This window comes from Cervus elaphus, chromosome 15 (assembly GCF_910594005.1).
Source record: "Cervus elaphus chromosome 15, mCerEla1.1, whole genome shotgun sequence".
Taxonomy (NCBI): Eukaryota; Metazoa; Chordata; class Mammalia; order Artiodactyla; family Cervidae; genus Cervus; species Cervus elaphus.
In genome coordinates this window covers 60,309,973-60,337,277 of record NC_057829.1, presented here as the reverse complement: position 1 = coordinate 60,337,277, position 27,305 = coordinate 60,309,973, and the positions used below count along the sequence as shown (strand labels likewise).

The 27,305-nt window shown below is 41.6% G+C and overlaps 1 protein-coding gene across 38 annotated transcripts in view; it reads left to right on the top strand.

Annotated features, from left to right (window-relative positions):
- SORBS1 (sorbin and SH3 domain containing 1) overlaps positions 1-27,305 on the top strand; it is a 232,472-nt gene that overhangs the window by 91,618 nt on the left and 113,549 nt on the right. For 35 of the 38 annotated variants that reach the window (XM_043925955.1, XM_043925944.1, XM_043925954.1 and 32 more), the window contains one exon: positions 20,335-20,389. In XM_043925955.1, coding sequence (XP_043781890.1) covers positions 20,380-20,389 — 10 coding nt within the window. In that variant the 5' untranslated portion in view covers positions 20,335-20,379. Of the gene's footprint in view, positions 1-3,079; positions 3,313-17,073; positions 17,143-20,334; positions 20,390-27,305 lie in introns of those variants that run through there. The other 3 variants (XM_043925922.1, XM_043925927.1, XM_043925923.1) reach the window with 3 other exon arrangements.

The window sequence follows — 27,305 nt, the reverse complement described above, 5'->3', positions numbered from 1 at the left end:
AAAAAAGGAGAAACAGTCACCCTGCTTAAGTGAAGTTCTGACACAATCAGTACAAATTATAAATTATGTTTAAAGTGATGCAACACGCAAATGGTGGTTTTTGACTTTGTGGTCAGCTCTATGCGAGAGCTGTGGGCATCTCATACTTGGTGCTACAGTTGTTGTTCAGTTGCTCAGTCGTGTCCGACTCTTTGTGACCCCATGGTCTGCAGCACACCAGGCCTCCCTGTCCTTCACCATCTCCCGGAGCTTGCTCAAACTCATGTCCATTGAATCGGTGATGCCATCCAACCATCTCATCCTCTGCTGCCCCCTTCTGCTCCTGCCGTCAATCTTTCCCAGCATCAGGTTCTTTTCCAATGGGTCAGTGCTTCACATCAGGTGGCCAGAGTATTGGAGCTTCAGCTGGGCACATTGACCAGTGTTTCTCAAAGGATGGCCTGAAACTATGTCAGAAATGCAGATTCTGGGGCCTTCTTGGAACTTCTCAGCCAACATATCTGAGAGCAGAACCTGCAGTCTGCATTTTAAACAGATACCTCCCCTCTTTATCAACCTACGGCAGTATTGAGACCCTCTGGAAGGTTTTTCAAAGGTTATTTTAGTTACCATAATTGAAAATGGTTTTAAATCTAGATAATTCAAATTTATAATGAAAATTAAAATACAAATTAAAAATTTGGTGGGAAGTCATGTATGAGAAACAATTTTTAAATGCCTCCTGCTTTTTTCTGAATTCTCCAATTCATTGAGTTGACTGGGAATAGCATTGCAAGTTGGACTTTAAAATACTTGATCTAAGAAAATCATTGGTTATTAAGCCACTTGTGAATTTATAAAAGTATCTTTGGAGGAAATTACTGAATTTGGAGGAAATTGCTACCTCATATCAAAAGTTAAAACCAGTATTTTATTTAATTTGGGGATAGATGAGAATAGACAGTTACCCACAAAAAAGGCAACGATTATTCTATTAGGGTCTTCCAACCACATAGTTACACAAAATAGCATTTTTGGCTTTAAAGTAATGAAATGAAAGCCAAAAGATGTCAGTTTTTGTCTTGCCATACTTGGTTACAGATCTATCTTTATCTTAAGAGGAAAAAAAGATCAAGACATAAGAGAAGCTATCACTTAGATTCTCTTAAAGTTTGACTTCAAAATGATTTCACATAATGTATCTATATTTGAATATAATTTCTTACTGTCATTTATGTAGATTTCAAAGATAGGCAAAACAAATGAAATTAAGATTTAAATAAAACTTAACCTCTGTTTAGAAAGACAAATATGATATCAATTAATATGTGGAATCTAAAAAAAATTACACAAATGGAACTATTTATGGAACAGTAACAGACCCAAAGACATAGAAAATAAACTTATAGAAACCAAAGGGGAAAGGGAGGAGGAGGGTGAATTAGGAGTGTGAGATTAACGGATACAAACTACTATACCTAAAACAGATAAGCAACAAGGGTTTACTGTAGAGTTCTAACACAGGGAACTATGTTCAATATCTTGTTCAATTCAGTCGCTCAGTCGTGTCTGACTCTTTGTGACCCCATGAACTGCAGCACGCCAGGCCTCCCTGTCCATCACCAACTCCCGGAGTCCACCCAAACTCATGTCTATTGAGTCGGTGATGCCATCCAACCATCTCATCCTCTGCTGTCCCCTTCTGCTCCTGCCCTTAATCTTTCCCAGCATCAGAATCTTTTCAAATGAATCAGCTCTTCGCATCAGGTGGCCAAAGTATTGGAGTTTCAGCTTCGGCATCAGTCCTTCCAATGAATATTCAGGACTGATTTCCTTTAGGATGGACTGGTTGGATCTCCTGGCAGTCCAAGGGACTCTCAAGAGTCTTCTCCAACACCACAGTTCAAAAGCATCAATTCTTCAGCGCTCAGCTTTCTTTATAGTCCAACCTTCATACATACATGACTACTGGAAAAACCATAGCTTTGACTAGATGGATCTTTGTTGACAATATCTTGTAATAACCTATAATTGAAAATAATCTGAAAAAATATATATATAAAAACTGAATCACTTTGCTGTCCACCTGAAACTAACACAATATTGTAAATCAACTATCCTTCAATTAGAAAAAAAGTCAGACTTTTGGAAACAGTGGGAAAGGGAGAGGGTAGGATGATTTGAGAGAACAGCACTGAAACAGACGCATTATCATACGCAAAACAGATAGCCAGTGGGAGTTTGATGTATGACGCAGGGAACCTAAAGCCAGTGCTCTGTGACAACCTGGAGGGGTGGGGGGTTCAAGAGGGAGGGGACACGTATGCCTATGGCCTATTCATGTTGTTATATGGCAGAGGCCATCACAGTGTTGTAAAGTAATTATCCTCCAATTAAATAAATAAATTTTAAAAAGTCAGCGGTAAAGAATCTGCCTGCAATGCACGAGACTGGGGTTCAATCCCTGGGTCAGGGAAGCTCCCTGGAGAAGGAAATGGCAACCCACTCTGGTATTCTTGCCTAGAGAAGGAGCCTGGTGGGCTACAGTCCATGGGGTTGCAAAGAGTTGGACATGACTTAGTGACTAAACATCCAACATCTAATCTTAGAGTATAAAAAAAAAAAAGTAGGCTGCAAGGATCAAAAAAACCCAAAAACAAATAGTAAACAAGCCCTTCTATTTAGTGAAGAATTCTGTGTGTATTTCTGTCTATATAATGTAAATAATTCTTGTAGAGGATTGATCTTTTTTTCCCCTGTTGAAATATTGCCCGGGCTGGTCTGTTCATCTGCATCATTTTATTCATCTTTGGGTTCTCTCTGCCCCTCTTACTCCATCTGTTCTTCTTCCCTGATGACAGTGAGGCCAAGCGGACTGGCATGTGGACCCAACACGTTCTACAGAGAACCACACTTTACTTCCAGCCAGGAGCAGAGCAGTACTCTGAAGATGGTTTCCTTATCTTCCGTAAGCCGGCCTGAAATCTCCCTTCTAGCACTGATCCAGGCACTCAATCTACTCTTGGCTAGGAATTTCCAGAGCCTTGGCGGGGTCACCCTTTGCTTTCCCGGCAGCTGGTTTCACTCTGAATTTAATGAGGGAGCTGAGCTGAGTGGCCAGAGAAGGGTTTCCCCGCCTGGCATTTCACTGCAAGGGCTCAGGCAGGCACTTGTCCATGTTAAGTGAGTAAATGCCGATTGCTGGGAGACTCCTGGGAAAGGACCTTCCCAGCCGGTTCTCCTCAGGTCAGCATCTCGGGCACATTCCTGAGCCCTCCTGCTCCTTCCTCCTTTCTCTTTGGACTTCGGTGTTCCCGGCAATGAAATAGGAGTGTGAGTATTTTCAATTCCATGTATATGTAACTGTGATTTTCTGTCCCTGTTCAACTGTTGGACTTGACAATTTAGCAAAGCCTTGTCAGCGAACTTTGTGTCGTTGTCCTGGATTTTGTGCTTCCCAAGGTCTCACTGCATCAGATTTCTCTGAGTTTAAATTTGCCGGCTAGTTTTTTGAGCTGTGATGTTAGCAGATGGGAATTAGAAATGCTTCATACCATGCTGAAAATTCAAGTATTTTTCATTTTTGTTTCAAGAGATTTAGCTCATCTTTTAGTTTTTTTCCCCCCTTATAATCTAGTGTATTTAGCTAGGCTTTACATTTTTACATAAGAGAAAACTTATTTATCTTTTGCACTTTTATTATTAGATAAGAAGAGTCTATAATTATATGCTTCTTAAACTAGATTCCCTTCAGAAGTGTAATTATATTCACCAATGTATTATATTCTCAGTCCTCTTAAAGGGAGCTTTGGTATTTGTGGAAACCAACCCAAGAGTTCTAAAGTTACATATTTATGAAAGACTTTTGTTGCATATTTAAAGGGTGGGAGCAACTTCTGCATGGGGCCTTTATCCTTTCCCCCATCTCTGCAGTCTTCTTAAAATGCCCTCTGTTTAGAGTTTTGAGGGATTGATTTCCAGACATGTAAGACCTACTGCAAATTTAAAATAAAAGAACCACACTATTCAGTGCTTTGCATTAGTGAACTTTTATTGAATGAAATAACGGGTTCAGAAACACCAAAGGGCATTTGATGGCAGATTTGCCTTAATGATTTTTTTTTTTTTTTGCAAAGAGAAAGCTATTTATTTCCCAACCTTGTACTTGTATATAAGATTTTTTTACTTTAGTTTGAGACATTTGGACTTACTATAAATGTTATGAAACTTTAGATGTTAATTTTGTACTGCTGCTTTTTCAGAGGGAAGAGCAAAGTGAAATTTTAAGAAGGAATTTAGAATAATATTGTCGTATCCTCATGACTTACAGACTCACGTGGTAACAGATGCCTAGGTTCATGGAGCTTAGCTTCTAGAGAGCACAGGGGACCACGGGCATAGAAGCTGTGACACTTATGGCTGGCTTGGCTTTCCCCCTTGTCCTATTGGAAGGGCTTGGCAGGGTGGGAATTCTTTGTTTCAGGGAGCGTGTGTGACTGGTTGTAGTATTCTCTCATCTTGATGGATTGATCTGGACTTCAAGACTCATAACTTTTGGAAATTGTGGTCCTTTCCAGCCCTGAAATTCTGTGATGCTCTGGGTCCCTTGGCCACATGAAACCTTGTTAAAGACAGATCATATTGCATTCCCACCCACCCCACTCCTTTTTTAAAGATTGTAGGCGGCCAAGGCCGCCACTGGCACTGATGTTCTGTAACCTGCAAAGTTTTATGAAAAAGTGGGGTGCTGGGTGGGGCTGCTGCACGTTTTATGTTTTCTGTTCAAGGCACAAAGCCTCATTTCTTGGCATTGCCCTCCCCATTTCAAGCAGAATCCCAGTAAACAAACTGTTATAGTAAAATAGTGACTAGTTAAAGCCTTTTATTAAACCATATTTCCACTCACCTCCAATTCTCCTCATAGTGGGAGAATGAGACAAATGGGAAATAGACCAGTTATGTCAATGTGGCCATTTATTGAGTTCTCACTGTGCTGCGTGAGTAATGTACAGGAGGGAAATTAATCCTTATAGGAGGGAAGTTAGTGCTATTTTAATCCCTGGTTTGCATGTGGCAGAAGCTGAGGTTCATAACGTTAAAGTCACTGCCTGAACACCTAGAACTTTTTGCTGATAGTTGCCTGTGAGGGATTTAATATTCTCTTAGGAGCTCACTGTCATCATCTCATTCCCCTACCCCCAGTCCTACAATGAATGTAATTGAATACCTCGTTCTTTTCTTCCAGTGTCTTATTTATACATTATGTTATGTGAGTTGTGAAGGTAAGGTCATTTTGTGTTGAGAACTGTTCTCTTTGACATTCGTTTGAAAATGAACTCTTAAGGACCCCGGTCATCTTTTATTTTCGTGGTTGCTGTTGTGTCCCTATTTGATTAGCAACCTGCTTTGAGTTCTAAAGGATTTTTGACATCTTTTACTTTTTGATAATTTTATGTTGTCAGCCCCCAAGGCAATTGAGCAGAAAAAAGAAAATTTGCTGTGGGCAAATGTGGCAGAATGAGATGTAAGGAATAAGCTCAGAAGATCAAATTCTCTGCAGTTATTGCTGCCGATAAGCAAGACAAGATGAATGTAGAAGTTGCTACCTGTGATTGGTGTGACCGAAGCCTCTATGGAGCTTTTTTGCCCAGCCAGATGAGCAAAACAAGTTCTCTGGGAGTGACTTTCCTAGGCAGAGAGGGTGTACACGGTGGAGGGAAATTTTTTTTGGAGGGGGCTGGCTTATCAAAAAATCACTGGATGTCACTGTCCCCTCCCTTGGCCTGACCTCAGCTCACAGAAGTCAGCTCCCATATTCTCCCTGCTCCAGTGCCCCCACTTCTGTGGTTCATCCTGCATGCCTCAGTAAGATTAATCATTAAAATATTTTTTATTTTAATTTTTTATTTTGCATTGGAGTATAGCTGATTAACAATGTTGTCATAGTTTCAGGCGGACATACATACACATGTATTCATTCTGCCCCAGACTCCCCTCCCATCCAGGCAGATTAATCTTGAATTAGGAAACTTCCAGAGAATTTATTTTGCATTCTGTGTCCTGGTAGAGACCAGCACAGATGCCATTGCCTGCATTCAAGGCCATTTTGTGGTTGAGGCACACTGCCAACCCCGTGTTCTTTCCATAGACTTTTCTGTGTATATTCAGTGCTGTGTACCAAATGCTACCCAGCCCACCTTGGAAACTCCACCTTAGGGACTTCATGAGGAAAACAGCCTTGTGAGTAGCAGAAGACATGGAAGATGATCATTTTTATATGTAAATCAAGTGATCCCTAGGCAGTAACATAACTATCCATGAGAATTTACTATTTGGAGAAAAGGTAGGCTACTACTTTGCTTCTTATGGGAAGCTGAGGTTTTGAAATTTGTGATGCTGGGAAAAAAACAGGCCAGGCAACTTCAGGAGGGACAGGAAGAGCATGCAGTGAGCCAAGTATTGAAAGGAGAACTGGGTGAGACTTTCGTTTTAATTAGCTTGAAGAGTCTAACCTACCTGCAGTTGAAAAGAGAACATCAGCTGCTACTCAGAGAAGCCAGCTGAGGAGAAAGTGGTTTTGAGCCTCAGATACTATGGATGATGCTCATCCTCCTGAAAGAAGCTAGAATTTGTTGAACACTTCACTGTGGTCATTGTTTGTTGTGTTTGACCTCATTTAATGCTCACCCTGAGCCTCTGAGGCTGATGGCTATTATTCCTGTTTTATAGATGAGGAGACTGAGTCTTACCAAGGTTAACTGACAGAAGTCAGCTCGAGCATCTAGTTAAGTGGCAGAGCAGCAGCTGAAAGCCAGGTTGTTTATTCCAGAGTCCCTCAAATTTTTAACAGGTGTGTGTGGGTAAGGGGGTGTTGATGGGTGCCACTGCTTCCTAAAGGCTGCCGGCAAGTACTGTATGTGATCTAATCTCCCCAGTGAACCCTCTCCAGAGAAGTTAATATTGTAAGAACTACAAGGATATTTTAAACAGTCAGAAGAGGGTGAATTTGTCAGCATGTTCCCTGGTCTTTCCCAGGTGAGTCTTGAAGCTTGGCATTCTCTCTGCTGGGATACTCCTACAGTGGAGGGCAGTCCAGAGATGCTCTTTCATGCTGTCTTTAGTGCCTCATCAGGGTTTCAAGGCTGTTAGTCTTCTCAACTAGAATGTAAGGTCTCTGAGGGCAGGCACCGTCTCTTATCTTGGTTGATAAATTTTGATTACCACAGCTGGATAAAAATACCCCCTAAAGATTACGCATCTCTTTTTAAGGTGTGTCAGATCTCTGAACAAACTTCACAAAGGGGCCTCTTGCTTTTGGCTGGGACTGTGTTGTGCCTCTTTGGGTGAGGATCATGGGTTGAAAAGAACCCGGGCTTGGGGGCCTGTGCCAGGATCTCTCCTACTTCTGCAAGATTTTTCAATGAGTTTTCACGTCTGTCAAGGCTCAATTTCTTCATTTGCAAGATGGGTATGGAAACCTTATAAGGGGTTCTTAGAGTAGAAATGATGTACAGAAGGGTCTGGCTCACAGTTGGCCTTTAGGAAACGAAGAGAGGGTTCATCTGTCTGTTCTGAAGCATGTGCAGAGAGCCTGCATAGTATGCGTGCACGGTAAACGGGTCTTGAAATAATGGTGTGGCTCCTTGAGACCCGACCTTAGAGAGCAACTCTGAAGTATCTTAAAATACCATGCATTTATGCAGAGTGTCCTTCATTGCCTGACTTTGCATAGGAAGGCAGAACCAGAGATGAATTTCTTGGTTCTTGGATGCTACTTCAGGATATAAAGCCTGATTAAAGCCTGATGCTTTATTTGATCAAGTGTTGGTAATATCAACTTCGTGCTAAGATATTCATCCATCTCTTAAAGCAATACATGGATAATAGGACTAGAGCAGCATCTCTTCACCAGAATACTTTTCCTTTTATAACAGCACTTTACAATATTTCATATAGCTTTTAAAATTTAGAAACACCTTATGGAAGTAGATATTGTTCGTTTCTTTTTATAGGTGAGTAAACCGAGGCTGATAGAGTTTGGGTTTAAATCCAGTTCTTTTAACTTTTTTTTTCTGTATCTGTGGTTGTTTTGCATAGCCACTAAGCACATATAGAAACTGTTAGCACAGTATTATTTTTCTTCATCTATTTACTTTTATTCTGTGTCTTTATAATTAAAGTGGGTTTCTTACAGCACATAGTTGGGTCTTGTTTTTTGATCCACTCCAATAATCTCTTTTGGGCTTCCCACGTGGCTCAAACAGTGAAGAGTCCACCTGCAATGCAGGACTCCCTGGCTGGAAAGATTCCCCCAGAATGGAATGGCTACCGACTCCAGTATTCTTGCCTGGTGAATCCTGTGGGACAGAGGAGCCTGGGGTCGAAAATAGTTGGATGTGACTAAGCATGCAATAATCTCTTTTAATTGAGGCATTTAGAACATTGATATTCAAAGTGATTATTGATATAGTTGGATACACGTAGAACAACTGAAATAATAAATGTGTGTGTATATATGCATACATATAATGTTTATTAATATATAAATGTATAATAGGTACCAACTAATTTCCAGGTAATCTGGTCTAAGAAATAACATAGGTTAAAAAAAAAAAACCCAAAATTTTTTACTGAATGTTTGCTATGACCTTGACACTATATTGAATACTTTTAGTGATTTTAGCTTAGTTGGAGGAAAACTGGTTTCAGAAATTTACACTGTATTTTCAATGCTTGGATGTAGCTTTTATAGCTGATAAACTAAAAATTTGCCTAAAATTAGCTCAGAATGTAATTAAAAGGGAAAAATAGCCAAAGTACTGCAATTCACCACATGATGAATAGAAATCAGCCTCTCACATATATTATTGTTAGGCACCAAGGATCTGATGCAGTCCTCAGTCTCCAAGGCTTGGGTTCAGGGGTTATTGATTCTGGTCAGACAATATGTGTTCCACCTCAGTTATTAGACAGATGCTGCTGGGAGGTTTTCTCAGAAAAGATGATGTTTTCAGTGTTTCTATTGGCTTTTTGCTAAGTTAGTATACTGTGAGTAAAATTTCAGAACATCTAAAGAAAACAAGCAATTCCTGAATAAGCCAGTATTATGAATTGAGGTATTTAAGTTATGTATTTGCAAAAGACCCAGAGTCTTTTTACTGAATGGAACTTCTGTTCCCTCATTCCTGAGCGTGGTAGGGGCCTGCACTGCAGATGTCTGTATGATATATGATGTGGTAAATATGTAGCCTTAGGAATTTTGTGGTTTAAAAGAGAAGTTGAGTGGGAATTAGGGATTAAGATTGGACACCTCGCCTGCCATATCAAACTCACCCTTCTTTCTCATTCTCAACCTCTAAAAGACCCCTTTTCAGCTGTTTAAATTTTTTTTTCAGCCACACACAGTAACTTCTTAGTCTCTTCAGTTACAGCCTGTGGTTCAACCTTCACTCTCCTGAGAATTCAGAACACTTTCATTTGTGCAGTCTCTACAGGTAGACATTGTGTAGTGACGGCTTCTGAAGAAAGGTGTCATTTATATCCTTGGCTTGCCTCTATTAGTTTGAGGTTATGTATTTACAATTTAAGCAGAGCTAAGATATTTTGCTATTATCTAACGAATTTGGGAACCTGCCCTTGTTTCAATTATCTAGATCTCCTAAGTAGAAGGTCTCGAGGGTACTGGATGCTGCAATGAGACAGCTTTGTTTTGGTTCTGTACACGCAGCCATATTTGGGAAACACAAATGGGCCAGTTTTTGTATTTGAGACTTGTCTCGGTTAACAATGCATGCTTAAGAAATGGTGTGTGCCCAGAGCTGTACATATAAAGAGTGTGAGGCGCTCAGGGCTCTGGAATGCCATGGACTCAGGAGTAGGGAGTTGGCAGCGAGTAGGGGCCATGGGGTACTGTGTGTGTTGTCACCTGGCAGTCCCTGTGGACTATTTTAAGATAAAATATTTTGGTACAATTGCTGCTTTAGGAAATCTGGCTGAACATTCTAGTCATTTTATTGCCCCCTTGTCCTCATAAGGAACTGCACGAGAGTAGTTTGGCTTCATTAAACAAAGTGATCACTGGCAATTAATGTTGTAATTCCATGTTTGGGTGTTTGTTATGAGTTGTGAGAAAAGATTATATCATGTGGGGCTGCCGTGTTCTAGTGGACAAGATTGTTGGTGGCTTTTCTTTCTTTTTTTAGCTTTTTTTAGTCTTCTAGAATTTGCTCTTTAAAGTTCTAAAGATGACACAATTGCATATCAAATGCCAGGGATGAGACTAAAAAACAATTTCCCATCATTTAAGAAGACGTGTTTTATAACCACATTATCTACTGTTTGGAAAATAGAAATGAAACTTCAAAGTTACCTGTAACTCTACTCTACCACATCATTGTTAGAATTTGGTCATATTTTTCTTTGTAGTATGTGCATGTGTTTTGATTTTTACATATTTATAATCAGAAATGTCATGCAGACCTGTTACTGCTTTTTATTCACCTAATCTTTTTTAATTAACTTATTTTAATTGGAGGCTAATTACTTAATAATATTGTGGTATTCACCTAACCTTATAAGAAGTGTTTTCCCATGTTGTATGTTCTACATAACCATTATTTTCATAATGGTTCAGTCCACCTAGGAGGTGAGTGGCTGTTGTAATTGTCTCCCTGTTACTGAACACAGCAGTGTTTCTAGGTTTTCATGATTAATAAAGCTGTAGTAAACATTTCTGTCTACGTAGCTTTATTGTTATTTGGCATTCTTTCTCTGGGCTAGGTTCCCCTAGAGCACAAAGGATGTGAGCTACATTAAGTCTTGATGTTCTATGCTGAAAACAATGGTAACAGTTTATAGTGTCGCTGACTGTAGGAAAATGTCAGTGGCTTTGCATTTGTTCACACTGAGCATTAATGTTTTTAAACTTGTGGACTGATTTAAGAGGGGGAAAAAATGGTTAGTCATATTTTTTTCTTGGAATTTCTTCATGCCTTTAACAATTTTTCTTGCAATAAGTATTGAGTACACTGTAAAACAAGGATAGTAATCCTATTATGTTTATTGTAAACCATGCGTTATATTACATAACTTGTAATCATGTATTACCTCCTAAATTCTGTTGTCTAAAGATGAAATAATTTTACATGTATAAGACTTGAAACTCTTTAGGGCTCTTTTGCTTATTGCCAATTTTGTTGGCAGAATCAACTTTGCATGTTTACTGAAAGACTTCACATAAGTATAAAAGGGGAAAAAGTAATTGCAGATTTATCGGTAGCTAACTTTCCAACTCTGGATCTTGCTTGATCTTACCTCTGGCAAGGACCTGGGATGAAAGTGTGATGAATTTAGTGAGAACTTGGGCATGGGATTTCTGAATTCCAAGATTATTAAATAAGTCTTATTACCATCACGACTCTCTTTAATAGTGACTAAAAATAAGACTAAAACAAGAATTAAAATCTTCCATTTTTGTTGGGTCAATGCATCTGGCAACTAGGATTGGTCTGAATGTTTGGGGAGATGAGGGAGAAGGCTTTAGTGGGAAGCAACAATGAGATTAACGACTTGGAAATGGGAAATCTCATTCAGGATTCCATGGGAATGATGAATAGGATACACATGGAGTTTAGGGCTTATTGAGTACCTGGGGGAGATGAGACTAGAAAAGTCATTGGGACTTCATCTTACAGAGCCTTACGGTAGGTTAAGGAATTTGGACATTTACACCAATGTTTCCCAAAGTGTGACGTTTAAGGTGATTTTAGAAGGTGTGCCATTGAACATTTAAACATTTTAGTGTTTATCATTCCTTGATTCTTTCTCCTTACAGAATTTATTCCTCTTCTTTCTATCTTCCTGTAGCATTTAGGTCAGATCACTAGCAGAGGATTACCCATCATATTATATTAAATGGGACATATCTGTTGTCTTGCAACTCCATGATGGCCTCAAGGACAGCAACTGTCTGATTCACATTGGTCTCCTATGGGCTAGGCACTATTTTGGATGGGCAGTAGGTGTAAAGAAATGCTGTAGGGGAGAAGGAAATGGCAACCCACTCCAGTATTCTTGCCTGGAAAATCCCATGGACAGAGGAGCCTGGTAGACTACAGTCCATGGGGTCGCAAAGAGTTGGACACGACTGAGTGACTTCACTTTCAGACTTGTCAAACAGGAGAAGTGATAAGGCAGTGTCTGATGGGGGAAATATCAGTTCAGGTAGAATGAAGTGAGCACAACAGATCTGAAATACTAATAAGATTACTGTCCTGAGAGCATTACTTAAACTGTTAGTTTAAAATACTGGAGAAAAGTCAACGAAGCTGATCCAGGCAGAGGGGGCTGGGCAGACCATAAAGCCAGGTTTACTAACTACAGATGGCCACTCACTCTTGTTCCTTTTCCTCTGCAGCTTCTGCCAAGTGGCTGGGCCAACAGATCAGACCAATTTGATACGCCCATCTTTAAGGCATTAGCTCTGAAGCTGCTGGACACTAGGCTGAAAACAAAATCATATATATTTTTAAAAACAGCATATAATGCTTTACGCTTTTCCTGTTACAAAGAAAAAGAGGTATAACATAATGGGGCCTCTGGTCGGTCATTTCAAGAAACCTCACAGAGAAACACCGGATATTTAACCCAATATATACAGTTCCCTGGCAAGTTTAACGAGGTACCCACTTTTAGGTTTCACACTTGACGGTAAAAGCAATAGATGATGAGAATGAGTGGTGGCCAAGGTCACAAAGTGGTAGCCTGTGGACTGCTTTGCTTCACAGGTGTGTTTTGACTGACACAGCATTAAAAGTATAATCTGACATTTAAAAAAAAAAAAGAAAGAAATGCTGTAGGGATGGTATCATCTGGCCTGTGTTTTAGATAAACATTTTTCTTCCCTAGGAGGTTCACTGCCTTTTTTCCTTTTGCCCTGCCCTGCCCAACCAGCCCCCTCTGAGCTTATAGAGAACCCATGGATTTTTTTCCCCCCTCCAATGGGCTATACGGTGATTCTGAGGCTTATTGGGCCATTGTAATGGTCTGGGAATGAGGCAATGGAAAAGAATGGTGAGTGTGAGGATGGAAAAGCAGAGGTGGCTGGGGTGCGTGAGTCATGAGGGCAGAAGAATTGACTAGACAACGCAGCAGGTGTGGGATGGAAGGTCAGGGGGAGGGAGAGAAAGCAGTGCACTCAGACCTGCACAAGGGACGTTCACCCCACCAACACTAGTGGGTGCCTGCTCTGAGCTAGGCGTCATGCTGGATGTTAGGAGACGGAGATGAGCAAGACCCTGTCCTGCTGGAGGGGCCTCACTGTCCAGAGGGTTTGATTGGAGGAGTGGAGACTGGGAAGGCAGGGTGGGAAAAGATGAGTAACAGCCTTGGCCAGTTTTTGTAACTGATTACCAGGACGCGTTGCACATTTGGTGAGCATTTAGTACACAGTACACAGGACATGTTTGGTGAGTGATATCAGAAGTTATAAGGGGAAAAGGGCACTGAGCAGTTCATGCATTAGCTGTGGAGGGTTGATTCTCATCTGGAATTTAGTGTCCATTGCCAGGAGACCAAAGGTGCCCTGAGGAGGAAGAAGGATATGAGGCTAAGTAATACTCCATTGTGTATATGTACTGTGTCTTTATCCATTCCTCTGTCAGTGGACATTTAGGTTTTTGTAAATAGTGCTGACTATTGTAAATAGTGCTGCAATGGAATAATGCCTTTTGTAGCAACATAGGTGGACCTAGACACTGTCATGCTGAGTGAAGTAAGTCAGACAGAGAAAGACAAATATCACATGATATCACTTACATGCGGAATCTAAAACAACACAAATGAACTTATTTATGAAACAGAAACAGACTCAGAGACATAGAAAACAAACTTATGGTTACCTGGGGGAAGTGGGGGAGGAGTAAACTGTGAGATTGGGATGGACATATACACACTCCTATATATAAAATAAATAACTAATAGAGACCTGCTATATAGCCCAGGGAACTCTACTGAATACTCTGTAGTGGTCTATATGGAAAAGAATCTTAAAAAGAGTGGATATATGTATGTGTGTAACTGATTCACTTTCTGTACAGCAGAAACTAACATTTTAATCAACTACACTCCAATAAAAATTCAAAAGAAAAAAAAAGAAGAGTAGGAGGGAAATGGGGCTTAGTAGATGGAATGAAGAGCAAGACTATGGGAGACTTTTTCTGATTCTGTTTTTGCACCGAAATAATAAGGGTGTGTGTTAGATTTCTGTTTTTTTTAGTAGCCATAGATCCCATTCATCCAAGGAAAGCTCAGCAAGAATAAATGAATGAAATCCATAATAGCATAGCTGTCCTAGTAGCCTGAGGGGCTCATGGAACTTTCTTCCAAAACAGCTGGAAAACCAGGCGAAGGGGCTAGGTAACCTGCACGGATCCTTCTGGTTCTAACAGTCCATGTGAAATCCTCCAGGAAGTGAGCATGTAGTTGAAAAGGAATGAGGACACAGCTCAGGGTCCTCTAGATCTTTAAACTCCTAGAAGAACTACAGAGGTCCTATTATAGAAGGAAGAGCCTCATGGCTCAGTGTAAACGAGTCCGCAGCGACACTTAGAAATCCGGACCAGAAAGTGCTTGGGGGAGGAGGAAGGAGTTAACTGTCTTAAATTCAGTGGAAAGGTCAGTGAGGCCCCTGCAGACCACTGCAGAAACTGCTGGGCTTGGCTATGTGTGTGCACTGGAAACCTTTCTGAAGGCCATTTTAGATAATTGGTTAGAACGGAAACCATATTGGAGGGTTTCCAGGAGGAAATGGGAGGATGTGGGGGATGGCCTTTCTGATGTGTTTTCCTATTGCTCTCTCTCCAGAAGCATCAGTCTTTTCACAGAAACCATGTGCTTGTTGTGTTCTGAGCCCCCTACTGTGTCATGGAATTCCAGGCTGAAGTTAATGTCAGGGTCAAGTTTATCCTAACTTCCTCCCCTTGAAAGGAAGTGTTAGCAACTCAATGTTTATCCTTTCTGGCTTTCTGAAGAGTCTCTGCACCCTCTCTAATGATGTCGAGAATACATTTGGAGAGAAATGACTTAACTAGAGATTGAGAAGAGGATGAACTGTCAAATAATTGGAGAAACATGCCTTTGCTGGTAGATCAGCAAGTATAAAAGCAGTAAGGTCAAGCATGTGTTGTGGGCTTTGTGAGCTGTCCATATTATTCTTTTCAAGCCATTGGAAGTACCTGCAAACATAGTTATAGATAGATAGTTCTAGATAAATAACTATTGGTATAGATATCAAGTCCCAGATTGGATTTCAAAGCTGGAGTATTATCATAGTTTGGTTGAATGGGAAACTAGTTTCTTGTAGCCAAGCTATAGTGGAGTTAAAGACAGTCTTTGGTTATTTTGAACGTAAGACTTGAAAGTGAGGTTCTGAAGACTAGATAGAGATGGGGGCAAAGTTTGTAACTGAACACTAAATGCTCAGTTCCGAGGATGACACAGTGTCACCGTTCCAGTCTCTTGCAGTTGTGCGTGTGTGTGTGTGTAGGTGTGTGTGTTTGGAAAGAAGCAATGGAGATAAAACACCGAAAGTCATAAGGAGCATGCTGTCTGAGAGGTCACCCAGGGGCTCATTCTCTTCCAAGAATCTTTGCTGGACCTTGAATTCATTTTTACAGACAAACTCAACTCCTCCCTTGTCATATATTCCTGAATCATCCATATAAGGAAGGACCTTTTTTCCTTCCCCAATAAACAGTCCATATTTAGTTATTGGATTCTGTTTCAGCTGGAAACATGAGCATAACTTTTGCTTTTTAGTAATTATTCACTGTGTCATTAAGACTTATCTCGGAATTATAGGGTCGTGGAATCAGAGAGTGATGGTGCAGAACCATTAATTATTTGGATGCATTCTTAGCAAGACTGACTACTTCACATCTTGTTCTTTTGGTTGGAATGTCTGTGTTAATGTGTGGTGTTTTGACCAAGTACAGATATCCCGACTGTCCAAGGGGTGGAATGGTGGCTTGACCCTACCTGGCCCACCCAAGCTGAGACACTGTAGGTTCCTGCAACCCCCCAGGGGATTGCTGCTCCCTTGCAGTGGTCCAGTTTTGCCACTAGGCGGCACTGTTCATCTTTTTGGCTTTTACCCAAAGGCCCTCTGCCTCCTTTGGAGGGGACTTGGGGGAGAAATTCCAAAGATGTGCCATCATGTTCTCAACCGACTCAAACCCTTTACAGCTTCATTTTTTTTTTTTTCTTTGGTCTTGTTTATCTAACAAGACCTCCAAAAATTATGCAGACCCCTTCTACAATTCTCCTCCGAGCCTAACTACCCGAGTCCTAAGTATGAAACAAAGGACTCGGGTGTGCGCACGGGGGAGCATGACCCTAACTCTACAGCTTCATTTTTAAATAAACAGTAAGTGTCAGAGGTTTTTATGTAAAATAAACTATCACATTCTACATATGATGGCAATACTCGAACTATCTCTAAAGAAACTGCCTGGATTACATTGAGACTTCCAAAGACTTCAGCGTTCTGCTCAGCCTTAGTTTGTGCAGCTTCCTTTGCATCCCCACAGCCCTGACTCTGAGCTCTTCAGGCTGTAGGGACAAAACCGATTGCTGAGCCTCTTGGGGTTCAGCTGTGGATGGCTTTACTCAGGAGAGAGGAATGATGACTCTCTGCTCTAGCAAAACCTTGGGGGCTCCCTCCTCCCCCTCATCTTGTGCTGCTTGGGTTGCAAAGATCCAGACGTTGCCTCTGGCTAACTGAGACTGAAAGGGGGATTTATTGGCAAGATCTCAGGTAGTTTGGAGTTAGTCAGAAGCAGGAGAATCACCCTCAGAACAGGGGCAGAATTCAGAGGCTGAACTGGTGGACTCAGAGCCAACACAAGGCCCTAGAATAGTCTGGGTGGGGTGCCGTTGCTGTTGCAACTACTGCCGGGGACAGGACACCGGGCACCATCCTTGGTACAACTGCCACTGCTGCAGTTTTTATTTTAAACTACCCCCTGCTTCGTGTCACCTGCTGCCTATGTAAACAGTCAAGTGAGAGCAGAGCAGAATCTACTACCCCCAAAGTCTCTGTGTGCGGAGCTGGTAACTACCTAGACATTGCCATCACCGCCTACTGCTGTCATACAAGTTCCTAAGGTACTGGAGTTGTGTCCTACCACCCTGGGCCCATTCTCTTTCCGTCTTGTTGCAATCCAGCCGCTAAACTGTAAACACTTGGCCTGGGGAGGGCCCTCCTCCAGGGCCCCCCTCCCTCCATCGAGGGCGCTATACCTGGCATCTACTCTGGTTGGTGGATGTTTGGGGCAAAGTGATGGTTAGTATTTGGGATTCTGTCCCTGCTCATATGTACTTTAGACCACTTTTTAAATAAGGGTAGGGCTGACATCTAGAAGCTACTAGTATCTGTACTGAGAAATATAAAATGTACAAAGGGTGACCCACATATAATAGATGGTCAAGACTCAACATGTATGAGTTGAGGCCTCCTTTTTATTTGCTTTATAAGACATTTCCATTAATTTCTTCTCCAGCCTGAGAATGCTATTGTGCTATGTACTTAAAAAAAAAAATTGAACTAATAGTTGATTTATAATGTTGTTAGTTTCAGGTGTACGGCAGAATGATTCAGTTTTATATGTATATTGTGTGTATTTATAGTTCCCTGCATTATACAGTAGATTCCTATTGTTTATTTCATATATAACAGTGTGTATCTGTTAATCACAAACTAATTTATTCTCCCCGTTGATTTATAATGTTGTTAGTTTCAGGTGTACGGCAGAATGATTCAGTTTTATATGTATATTGTGTGTATTTATAGTTCCCTGCATTATACAGTAGATTCCTATTGTTTATTTCATATATAACAGTGTGTATCTGTTAATCACAAACTAATTTATTCTCCCCTCCCCACTTTCCCCTTTGGTAACCATAAGTTTGTTTTCTATGTCTGTGAGTCTATTTCTGTTTTGTAAATAAGTTCATTTGTATCATTTTTTAGATGCCACATAAAATTAATATCATATGATATTTGTCAGATTTACTTCGCTCAGTAGGATGGTAAGTCCTTCTGTGTTGCTACAAATGGCATTGTTTCATTCTTTTTATAGCTGAGTAGTATTCCATTTATGTATTTATTTTTAAAATTAAAACAAACTGTACAGAGGGAGTTGATAAATGAATTATGGAATGTTACAGCCATTAAAATGATGAGTATGACTGTAAAAATCCAGAAAACTGTTCATGAAATATTTGAGAACTGGAACACAAAGCTGTCCAGACATTGTTTACAACTATGTAAATACTGTTTATGCAGATAAAGGTTAGAAAGGATTGTAAAAGAAAAATACTCTCTATTAAGATAACTGCATGGTTGAAACAAAAACGTTTCTTCAGTTGTGCTTTAAAAGTTAAATAAAACCTTAGCATAATTATTACAAGTATTTAAAAAGTAAAGCATTTGGATGATATCCTGACATCCTTTTTGGCCCTGGGAAGCAAATGAAGGTGTCATAAAACCAAGATTGGAAACCACCCGAGCGTACAGAGCACAGCAGGTTGTGTTCTTAACTGAAAGAGTGAATGGTTCCCCAGCTTAGGGAACAGTCTGAGGGGCAGTTGAAGGTCATGGGTAGTCCCAGATGTACTTGACGTGACAGAGGCAGAATTACTGCTCGTTTGAGCTGAGATGGACTTAGAATGATTTCCCTTTTGCCCCCAGGTTCTATGCAGTCAAAAACCAGTGCCCGACTTCAGTGTTAAAAAAGGAAATTAAAGCATGTCCCTTGGTGCAGACCCTGGGACCATACCATGACCTTATTACAGAATTCATGAACCGGGAAGTTGATGGCCTCTACACCATTGTGTCTCACATTTGAAAGTACATAGAGACCAGCTGGAGATCTTGTAAAAATGCAGGTTCTGATTCAGCTGATGAAGGGTTTGATTTCTACCTTTCTCCATTTTTCAGTAAGTTCCCAGCTGATGTCGGTGCTGCTGGTCTGCAGACCACATATTAAATAGCAAGGTTCTTCATCTCTTGAAGACTTGCTTTTCAGATGTCCTTCAGATGTGTTCAGCTAGACATTGTATTCAAAATAAGTGCAAGACCTGTACCTTGAAAACTGCAAAACACTGCTGAGGGAAATTAAAGATCTGCATAAAGGGAGAGAGTCCATTCTTATGAATTGGAAAATTCAATAAGGTTAAAATGTTAATTTTCCGTAGATTGATATATAGGCTCAGCACGTTCTCATTCAGAATTCCAGCAGGCTTTTTGTAGTTTTGGTTTTTGGTGAGAATTGATAAGATGGCTCCAAAATTTTTATGAAAATGTGAAGGACCTAGAAGAACCAAAATGATTTTGAAGAAGAATGAAACTGGAAGACTCACATGACCTGATTTCAAGACTTACTATACGGCTCTAGTCATCAAGACAATGGATTAGATAAAGACAGATCCATGGAACAGAGTCCGGAGATAAACCCACATGTGTATGGCCAATTGCTAAATTGCTTTATGCTAAATGAGAGAAGCCAGGTACAGACGGTTACATATACTATGATACCATTTAGATAAGATTCTAGAAAAGGTGCAACTATAGTGACAGCAGCCCAATGGTTTTGAGGGGACTTCGGATGGGACCTTATTAAATGAGAGGGTTACCATTTACGTATCAGTGAGTAAGTGGACTGCATTCCTACCTCAAGGCAGTAGAGTGTCTTTCCTACGTGCCTGGGCCTTCATGTCAGGCTGTCTGGATTCCAGAAGCAACTCTGTCACATGGGCAGCAAGCTGTTCACCTCTGTATGCTTTGGTTTCTTCATCTCTGTAAACTAATACAATGCTAGTACTTACCTTGTAGAGTCTTTGTGAGGATCAAGTGAATTAATATAATTAAGGCACCTACAGCGTTTCTTTGAGCATAGTAAGCTATATATAATCTTATTATTAGTCCCCAGTAACCAGATTGGGTTGTGACTTTACTTCTCTGTCCTGAAAGTTTGTTCTTTCCTTCACCCTCTCCCTGATCCACAGGGGTTTGTGTAACTTGAGGTTTTTAATAGAATGTCAGAGGTGGAATGGATTCTTGGATAGTATCAAAACCAAGTATGGGTGGTGAAACAGAGGTCAAGGAGGTTGTGTGATGTGTTCAAGGTCATGTCAGTACATAGCCAATTAAGAAGCGGAAGCCTGGCTAAGTGTCTCCTGGTTCAGCCCCCTGGTTTTATCAAGGCTTATATACAGTGTTTGCATTTTTAAAACCATAGGGATTTATCTGGAACCTGCCATTCATCAATTCCATTGTGTGTTTGTGTTTTTCTGCAGAGCAGTACAGAGCCCCAGTTGCAGAAGACTTGGCTTGTCACCACCATGAGCTCTGGTAAGTCATTTAAAATCCTGTCTTACTCTTCTTGACAAATCTACAAAGCTGGACCATTTGCTCAGAATTCCCACTTACTCTTAAGGCCCTAACTGTTTGATTTTTTATTTTTCGAGTCCTGGGTAGGTGCCAAAGCTTTGTCATGAATTGTCGTCATCACCTTTATTAGTAATGATTTACTGAGTACCTACTGTATATTAAGAACTACACTCCATGCTTTACATGTACTGTGTTCTCATCTTTATAATGGATTCCCTTTCCCTCTATTTGACAACTTTATTGAGATATAACTGGTATACAATAAACTTCATAGAACCGTTCAACTTCAGCTTCTTCAGCATTACCGGTTGGGGCATGGACTTGGTTTGATGTGATACTCGATGGTTTGCCTTGGAAACGAACAGAGATCATTCTGTTGTTTTTGAGAATGCACCTGAGAACTGCATTTTGGACTCTCTTGTTGACTATTAGGGTTACTCCATTTCTTCTAAGGGATTCTTGCCCACAGTAGTAGATATAATGGTCATCTGAGTTAAATTTGCCCATTTCAGTCCATTTGAGTTCACTGATTCCTAAAATGTTGATGTTCACTTTTGCCATCCCCTGTTCGACCACTTTTAATTTACCTTGATTCGTGGACCTAACATTCCAGGTTCCAATGCAATATTGTTCTTTACAGCATCAAACTTTATTTCCATCATCAGTACGGTCCCATAGAATGGTTCTATGAAGACCTACAAGACTTTCTAAAAGTAACACCCAAAAAAGATGTCCTTTTCATTATAGCGGACTGGAATGCAAAAGTAGGAAATCAAGAGATACCTGGAGTAATGGGAAGTTTGGCCTTGGAGTACAATATGAAGCAGGACAAAGGCTAGCAGAGTTTTGCCAAGAGAACGCACTGATCATAGCAAACATCCTCTTCCAGCAATGCAAGAGAATACTCTATACATGGACATCGCCAAATGGTCAATACCAAAATCAGATTGATTCTATTCTTTGCAGCCAAAGATGGAGAAGCTCTATACAGTCAGCAAAAGCAAGGCTGGGAGCTGACTCTGGCTCAAATCATGAATTCTTTATTGCAAAATTTAGACTGAAATTGAAGAAGGTAGGGAAAACCACTGGACCATTCAGGTATGACCTAAATCATCCCTTACAATTATACAGTGGAAGTGACAAATAGATTCAAGGGACTGGATCTGATAGAGTGCCTGAAGAACTACGGACGAAGGTTTGTGACATTGTATAGGAGGCAGTGATCAAGACTATCCCCAAGAAAAAGAAATGCAAAAAGGCAAAATGGTTGTCTGAGGAGGCCTTACAAATAGCTGAGAAAAAAAAGAGAAGCTAAAGGCAAAGGAGAAAAGGAAAGATATACCCATTTTAATGCAGAGTTCCAAAGAAAAGCAAGGAGAGATGAGAAAGCCTTCCTCAGTGATCAGTGCAAAGAAATAGAGGAAAACAATATAATGGGAAAGACTAGAGATCTCTTCAAGAAAATTAGAGATACCAAGGGAACATTTCATGCAAAGATGGGCTCAATAAAGGACAGAAACATTATGAACCTAACGGAAGCAGAAGATATGAAGAAGAGGTGTCAAGAATACACAGAAGAACTGTACAAAAAAGATCTTCATCACCCAGATAACCACGATGGTGTGATCACTCACTCAGAGCCTGACATCCTGGAATGCGAAGTCAAGTGGGCCTTAGGAAGCATCACTATGAACAAAGCTAGTGGAGGTGATAGAATTCCAGTTGAGCTATTTCAAATCCTAAAAGATAATGCTGTGAAAGTGCTGCACTCAATATGCTGGCAAATCTGGAAAACTCAGCAGTGGCCACAGGACTGGAAAAGGTCAGTTTTCATTCCAATCCCAAAGAAAGGCAGTGCCAAAGAATGTTCAAGCTACTGCACAATCACACTCATCTCACACGCTAGCAAAGTAATGCTCAAAATTCTCCAAGCCAGGCTTCAACAGTACATGAACTGTGAACTTCGAGATATTCAAGTTGGATTTAGAAAAGACAGAGGAACCAGAGATCAAATTGCCAACATCTGTTGGATCATCAAAAAAGCAAGAGAATTCCAAAAAAAATCTACTTCTGCTATACTAGCTATGCCAACACCTTTGACTATGTGGATCACAACAAACTGTGAAAAATTCTTCAAGAGATGGGAATACCAGACCACCTGATCTGCCTCCTGAGAAATCTGTATGCATATCAGGAAGCAACAGTTAGAACTGGACATGAAACAACAGACTGGTTCTAAATCAGGAAAGGACTACGTCAAGGCTCTATATTGTAACCCTGCTTATTTAACTTATATGCAGAGTACATCATGTGAAATGGCAGGCTGGATGAAGCACAAGCTGGAATCAAGATTGCTGGGAGAAATATCAATAACCTCATATATGCAGATGACACCACCCTTATGGCAGAAAGTTAAGAAGAACTGAAGAGCCTCTTGATGAAAATGAAAGAGGAGAGTGAAAAAGTTGGCTTAAAACTCAACATTCAGAAAACTAAGATCATGGCATCCAGTCCCATAACTTCGTGGGAAACAATGGATACAGTGACAGACTTTATTTTCTTGTGCCCCAAAGTCACTGCAGATGGTGATTGCAGCCATGAAATTAAAAGACACTTGCTCCTTGGAAGAAAAGTTATGACCAACCTAGATAGCATATTAAAAAGCAGAGACATTACTTTGCCAACAAAGGTCCATCTAGTCAAAGGTTTGGTTTTTCTAGTAGTCATGTATGGATGTGTGAGTTGGACAATAAAGAAAGCTAAGCACTGAAGAATCAATGCTTTTGAACTGTGGTATTGGAGAAGACTCTTGAGAGTCCCTTGGAATGCAAGCAGATCCAACCAGTCAATCCTGAAGGAAATCAGGCCTGAATATTCATTGGAAGGACTGATGCTGAAGCTAAACTCCAATACTTTGGCCACCTGATGCAAAGAACTGATTCCTTAGAAAAGACCTGGATACTGGGAAAGATTGAAGGCAGGAGGAGAAGGGGATGACAGAGGGATGAAATGGTTGAATGGTATCACCGCGTCAATAGACATGAATTTGAGCAAGTTCTGGAAGCTGGTGATGGACAGGGAAGCCTGGCGTGCTGCAGTCCATGGGGTCACAAAGAGTTGTACACAACTGAGCAACTAAACTGAACTGACAGTAAACTTTTGGGTATTTAAGTGTGTGTGTGTTCAGTCACTCAGTTGTCCCCAACTCTCTGTGACCCCATGGACTGCAGCCCACCAGGCTCCTATTTGATCAATGCTGACATGTGTATACACCTTGATGGCATTTCTTAATCTGAGTGACTGTAGCAAAAGTAAACATATTGACCATAATTGCCCCAAGGAATGAGCTAATCCATCACTTCCTTTATCAGGGCAAAACCACGCTTTTGCTATGTTTTTGGTAGTAAAAATCAAAACCTACACATCTGAGCAGTTTTTAATTTAAAGTTGGGGTGGAACACCTGGGCTAGGGAAGACAGACGGGAATAGGTAGGTCCCTGCTTGTGGTGCAGCCGAGACCTGTCAGCTTTCCAGCCAGGATTTGAGGCAGAGAAGTTTCCATCTGGAGATCGAGGCCCACCTTGGCTACTGAGTGTTTCCTGGCACCTCCTGAGGCCTGCAGGCGGGGTGGGCCACAGGATGACCTAGTGGATAGCTCGCTTAGGCGCCTCCAAGCCTGCAGTGTCTCCAGAGTGTTATCAGAGACCTCTGGAGGTGAAAACCAATCCTTGGGTGTATTCACATTCACACGCCCTTTCAGCTGAATCCCAACCCTTGCAGGACAGCGTGGGCTTCTTGGGAGGAGAAGGGCCCCAGCTTGGGCCACAAGTACCACCCTGCAGGCTTTGGCCTGTGGTGAACCCCTCCGTAAGATGGACATCAGGAAAGCATTGCCTACTGGGGGTTTGTGAGGATTGAGTGAGGTAACGCTTCTGAAGCGCCGAGCTCTGTGCCCAAGGCCTGACCAGTGTCCTGTCCGTGGGTCATCAGCCCAGCTTCCAGCCTTGCAAGGAGCAGGACTGGGCTGGTCCTTGACTCCATGATGCTTCTGCTTCATGGGAAGGCTGCGTCTCTTCCTTTCCCTCCAGAGGGGCTCGGGCATTGCCAATAGCCCCTGCTGTGTAACTCAGTTTTTCTTCTCGTTGGGCTTTTTGTTCTTGCCGTCATTTAAAGTAGGCCAGCACTTCCCCCCAACACCCAGAGTTTCTTGTCCTTCTAATATCAGGATTAGCCTAAACTGGCATCACCATTCCTGGCAGAAATAAAGACGGAAGAGGCGGGCAGGGAGGGGCCGTGGAGGATGAGGAGATGCCCTTGGGACTTCTCCCCAGGTTTTCCCTTAGGCGTGGTGCTGAAAGGAGGCATTTCACAGGAAGAGTCCAAGAAATCTGGACCCTTTGACATGATAACTCCCCTCTTGGGAATGTCTGTATTAATTCGAAGGAAACAAAAACATCACCGATGTGAAGGTGGGGAATGAGCAGGTTCATTCTGTGTGTTTACTTGATGGGAGATTATACCACTCATAAAAATGATCATCAGGAAGAAAGCAGCTATGTAGAAAACACTTGTTCTTTTTTTTTTTTTTTAAAATACTTGTTCTTAACCTTTGGTGGAAAGAGCAACATGAAGACAATACATTGTTTTTATTCCTAGTTTGAGCTGAGCTGCCAGTCATCAAGGCAGGGCTTTACCTGCTTATCTCATTTTGTTCTCCTGCAGATCCACAGAAGTGGGCATGGCTTACCACTCCCATTCTAGAGATGAGGAAACTGAGGCCCTGTGTGGCAATGATTTGTCTGGGGTCATCTGGCTAGTGACTGCTGAGGCAACCAACCCCAGGTGGCTGGTCACCAGCACACTATGCTACAGAAGTGAGTCTGTGGTGATGGAATTATTTTTCCAAATTTCTTCAAGTTTGGTTGGTTGAGTTTAAGGGGGAAAAAAAACCAGGAAAGGAAGAACATGGGTCTGGGCCTTGTGGAAGCTCTGAGGCTGCTGGCTTGGGGATGCTCGTCCCATTTTGTTCTTTGTCCCACGCCCTGGGGCTACTTCAGCCAGATAGGGAGGCTCAAAGCCGGGCCTGCAGTCCTAAGAAGGAGACCATCAGGAGAAATGAGGGCAGGTGCATAGGGATGGGATTGTTGTTCCGTTACTTAGTCATTTCCGACTCTTTGTGACCCCATGGACTGCAGCATGCCAGATTTCCCTGTCCTTCACCTTCTCCCGGAGCTTGCTCAAATTCATGTCCATTGAGTCGATGATGCCATCCAACCATCTCATCCTCTCTCCCCCTTCTCTTGCCCTCAATCTGTCCCAGCATCAGGCAGGGTCTTTCCCAATCATTGGCTCTTAGCATCAGGTGGCCAAAGTGTTGGAGCTTTAGCATCAGTCCTTCCAATGAATATGCAGGGTTGATTTCCTTGAGGATTGACGTGTTTGATCTCCTTGCAGTCCAGGGGACTCTCAGGAGTCTTCTCCAGCAATTTGAAAGCATCAGTTCTTTGGCATTCAACCTTCTTTATGATCCAACTCTCACATCTGTACATGACTGGAAAAACCATAGCTTTGACCATATGGACTTTTGTCGGCAGAGTGATGTCTCTGCTTTTTAATACGCTATCTAGGTCTGTCATAGCTTTTCTTCCAAGGAGCAAGCCATCTTTTAGTTTCATGGTTTCAGTCACTGTCTGCAGTGATTTTTGGAGCCCAAGAAAATATAGTCAGAGAGAAAAGATGGGGAGGTAAAAACGGATGATATTTCTTTGACGTATATTTCTGGCTTTCTACCAACAACCTCTTTCCATCCATCCCAGAAATGTAGGTGCAAAGGGAACTTTGTCTGGAGAACTAACCTCCTATAGATGGATTGGGGGCAGTGAACAGGAGGCCTGTGGAGCCAGTATCAGGTGGTCCCGGCCACTATGGTTGGAGGGGGTGGGGGAGGGCAGCGGCCTTGCTTGCCTCTGGGTCCAGGAGTACCCGGGCTGACCTGTCGGTGTAGTTGATGTCATGGAGGTTGATTATTAAGAGCCCAGGTAGGATGACTGAGTCTCAGCCAAATGCACTACTGGGGTTTGGGGCATTTGGGGAAATAGAATATATATAAACCATTATTAGAGTATATCTGATTTGTATATAGAGAGTATTCTATATATAAAAGCCATTTTTTATTTTAAAAATAAATGTTCATCTCAGCTGGGGACAAAGAAGATAAGTCATGGGATGGATCAGAACAGACTTCAAATCCCCTCTTAGTGATCTTAGAGCCTGGCATCCTTTCTGAGCTTTAGATTTCTTCTCTATAAAATGAGAGTTCTTAACTCCTAGCTCTAGGGCTTGGATATTAAGGATAAAAATCAGGTGCTAATTATGGAATGAATGCTCAGCAAGGACCCTTAGATCAGGCAAATAGAGGCTTTATAAAACCATGGCTATTATATTTGTGGCTTGGTTGGTTCTTGGCTACTTCCCTGGTGGCTCAGACGGTTAAGAATCTGCCTGCAATGTGGGGACCCAGGTTCTATCCCTGGGTCAGGAAGATTCCCTGGAGAAGGGAATGGCAACCCATTCCAGTATTCTTGCCTGGAGAGTTCCATGGACAGAAGAACCTGGTGAGCTACAGCCCATGGGGCTGCAAAGAGTCGGACACGACTGAGCGACTAACACTTTTGGCTCTCGGCTGCAGTGGCATCACCCAACCTTGCTGATCACGGGTCCTGCCCCCTTGTCTTCTCCGGGCTTCCACCATCAGTTCTGGGATGGGGAGCTGGGTGGCGCTCAGGCTGCCAGCGGGCAATGAGGGTCTCAGTGTGTTCAGCTGAGCGGAACTTTGAAAGGTCCCCTGCCAACAACACAGGAGGTGCCATTCAAGGTA